Source organism: Pteropus medius, unplaced genomic scaffold (assembly GCF_902729225.1).
Source record: "Pteropus medius unplaced genomic scaffold, Ma_sr-lr_union100, whole genome shotgun sequence".
Lineage (NCBI taxonomy): Eukaryota > Metazoa > Chordata > Mammalia > Chiroptera > Pteropodidae > Pteropus > Pteropus medius.
The window spans coordinates 8,919,795-8,923,313 of NW_024350927.1; the positions used below are offsets into that span (position 1 = coordinate 8,919,795).

Genomic DNA, 3,519 nt, shown 5'->3' on the forward strand with positions numbered 1-3,519 from the left:
AACCGTTAGTCATCTGGGTCTTGCCCACATTTTGTTTCCTGGTGCTGTCCCTGGGCACCGTGGTGACAGTCCTCAAATAAAGTGACGGGTTCCAGGAGAGGTTTTCACTGGGAGCGTCAGCCCACAGAGCTGCCTCACCATAGAGGAGAGGAGAGAGACATGTCCCTGAGCTTCCATACAGCTTGGGGACGGGGGACAGAGCAGCACGTCACATGGTGTCCCGAGAGTGGCTCCTAGGAGAGGCGGCCTGATTCCTCCTTCCACGTGCAGGGTGGGGAGGGGGTCAGGGCTGGGTGTGGCCGGGATGGGCCTGCCTAGGTGTTACAGAGGCCTGACTGAGCCCCTGATGGGACAGAGGACTGAGGGTGCCTCGGGGCTGAGGGCCAGTGCGAGCCCCTGTGGGCTAATGACAAGCCCACTCAGTCTCCCTTGCGGGGGCTGTGGAGGGACTGGAGTTGTTCTGGGCAAAATCGAAAGCTGGACAAAACCAAGCCGTCTGAGGTTTGTGGCGCCGTGTCTGTCTGGGTGGGGCTCAAACCTCTACTGTTTTACTGGGGAATTTTCCATTCCTCAGAACCCAGCCTGAGTTTAAAGGCTCGAATCCCATGGGCCGCATCTGCCCCAGCCGACAGCACAGGCGGGCGGGGCTGGGCAGCCGCAGGCCTACGCGCAGCTCATTAAGTCGGGTCTGAGGTTTCTGCCTGCTTGTTTACAAATGTAGGATCCCAGGCAGCCTGCGAAACAGACAATATGGAAACAGCAAAACTCAATTAGGTTTTGGAGAAATAAATGAGCCACATGTGAGAAGCAGACATTATTCAAAAGCTCGCAGGACCGAGGGAGTTGCGGGAAGCACTCTGCTGCCGAGATTGTTGCTTATTTTTACATTTAATTCACCAGCCCACAAATGTGCAGTGACTCCGGGTGTTAAAATCTTATCTTCAGAAGAAAGATTAGCTCCATTATATGTTATCTTAAATTGTCATTTTCATACTTTGCCTGCAAGAGGGAGATAAGCTCCAGGGAGAGGGGATCTGAGATGCCCAGCTTGAGAGGCAGCGACGCGCACGTGCGAGGCCGCGGTCGCCAAGGACGGAGGCCGCACGCGGCACACCGCACCGGTGCGGCCACGCCGCCGTCTCCCCTGCACGCTTTGCATCTTTTGAAAAACAAAAGTCTCGTGGCTTTTATTTCTTTGTAAAACTTGGTATGCACCGAGCAGGAGGCACAGGTCGGCGGACTGGACGACGGCTCGGCCTAGACAGCGCCCCGTGCCTTCCGCAGCCACGGTGCGTGTGGCGTGTTCGGGTGTGAGGCCGCAGGAGGGAGCCCGCGCCCCGGCCTCCAGCGACTCTTTCCACAGGAGAGGGCGGTCCTCGTGGCCGGTGGCTTCTCGGTTCACACACGCTCTCCGCAGCCCCGTCTGCATCTGCCTTTCAATGACCTTTCGTCACGTGGACATCACAGGAGCCGTGTTTGGTCTTTTGTCCCAGCGATCCTGGTCGTGCCCTGAGACCACGGTTCAGCTGGCAGCTCCGCTGCCACTTGTACCTGCAGCCTGTCCTCGGGGCCTCCCTGGTGGAGGCAGGCAGCTCCGACACCCAGCTCTAGGTCAGGGACCCGTGTCCTCAGGGTTGAAGGAGAACTGGACGGTGTGGACCATGACGAATGACCGGGTTTGGGGTCAGACAGTGGGGAGGTGCTCGGCTCCCGCGGCTGTCACTGAGAAGACGCGGCTCACGCCTGCGGGCAGGTGGGTGTGCTGACGTCCCAGACTGAGCTTGCCGTGGCAAACAGCAGCCTCCCGGCAGGTGCTGAGCTTGTCACCAGGCCAAGAGCAGCAGGTAACTCCGAGGAGGTGGAAGAGGGCTGAGCCGAGCAGGAGGCTGCCTCGCCCTCTCAGGGCGGAGTGGACGCGGGAGGAGGAAATCGACCCAGACCGGGGCACTTAGCAGCGACCAGCAAGCTCGCCAGCACGCTCCTCGCCTGCGGGAACCAGCAGCTGCACATTTCGTGCGCTTAGTTTCAGAATGTGACCTTGACCTCGCCTAGCCTGGGCCGCCTCATGGGAGGTGGCAGTCAGGTCCCCGTGGAGAGGCTGAGGGTTCCCAGGTAGGGCTCCACCCTCCTGGAGGAGCGTTCCTGCGGCCAGACACTCCTTATCCACGGCCAGACGCTGACGCAGAGGTCCTCTGGCGTGCACACTGCCTCTGGGCGGAGCCACTGCCTCTGGGCGGAGCCCCTCCCTCCAAGCACCCGCCTGCAGATGCTTCTCCACGGAAGCAGCTTGAGAACATTCTAGACTGCGGACGCCCTCGTGCCTCCACGTGTGCTGTTAGTCAGGCGCTGGCACATGTGCACAAAGGCCTTCCTGGGACGTGTGACGTTCGGAAGGCCGACACTGGAGTTCGGGGGCTGGCGTGCGTGGAGGGGCTGCCGGGGCCGATGCCGCGATGCGCGGGGCCTTGTGCAGGCGCCCAGGCGCTGAGCTTTGACTCACCTGGGAAGTGGAGACTGTGGCCGGGGCGGAGGGTGGGCATCTAGGGCGGGGGGCGTGCGGACGGCGAGCTCCTGCCGCCTCTCTCAGCTGCAGACTCAGAACCGAGTGGAATTTAGGGCTGTTGGCGGGTCGGGGTGGGGGCGTCCGCAAGCCGGACCCTCGCGGGCACGCGGGTGTTTCCCCAGACTCCGTTTTGGTAGTAAAGTCTTGTGCTGGGGTTTTCCGTTTAGGTCACTTGTGTGAACCGAGAGTGAGGGATTCCAGCTCGTTGCCACCGTCCAGGTCCCGGGTCATCTCGAATGACGGAGCCGCCCGCTTCGAGGGAGGCAGTCTCCTCTCGCGTGGGGGCCCGACACGTGAGTGAGGGCGGTGGGTCGTGTGCGCGTGTGCACCGAGGGGAGGCTGTGTGTGTGCACACGTGAACACACGGGCATGGTGGTGGTGTCCAGGCCCCTCTGGGCCTGGGGGCAGAGCGCTGGCCACCACTGTCCAGCGTAGTGTCCTGCGTTGGAGGATCAGTGAGCCTCAAACACAGTACTCTAGACCGGGCTCGTGGAAGCCGCCTGTGCTGTTTGTAGAGAAGTGATTCTATGAGTGGGGTTTGTTTTTGGTTAAAGGAAATGAAGAAGTCAAGTTGAACATTGACTGATTTTTATAAACTTGTTTGAAACGCCCCGTGTTGGGAGGAAGAGGCATAAATTAATTGTGAAGCTCGGGAAGTAGAGACCTGGGCTCAGTGAAACAGTTATCACGGCAGGGAAGTTTTTTCCTCCCCTTAAGGCGATGCACAGACCTGACTGTAAAATACTTGCCATCGGGATGGAAAGTGGGGTGGGCCCTTTAAGTGTCTCCCACTCATTGTGGCCTGTCTGCGCGAATCCTGCACGGCTTCCTCTGACTTTGATGGCCTTGAACCCGGGCTCCCGGAGGGAGTCCCAGGGCTGTGGCTGGTTGGAACTGGGGGGGCCTTTGGTTCCAACTCATATGGGCTCTAGGAGTCCCCTGAAACTCCAGTCTGA

The 3,519-nt window shown here is 60.0% G+C and overlaps 1 protein-coding gene across 1 annotated transcript in view; it reads left to right on the forward strand.

The window, feature by feature from the left end:
* NPHP4 (nephrocystin 4) overlaps positions 1–3,519 on the forward strand; it is a 94,204-nt gene that overhangs the window by 76,134 nt on the left and 14,551 nt on the right. Inside the window, exons 19-20 of the mRNA XM_039842036.1 lie at positions 2,731–2,860; positions 2,972–3,074. Of these exons, the coding sequence (XP_039697970.1) occupies positions 2,731–2,860; positions 2,972–3,074 (233 nt within the window). The remainder of the gene's footprint in view (positions 1–2,730; positions 2,861–2,971; positions 3,075–3,519) is intronic.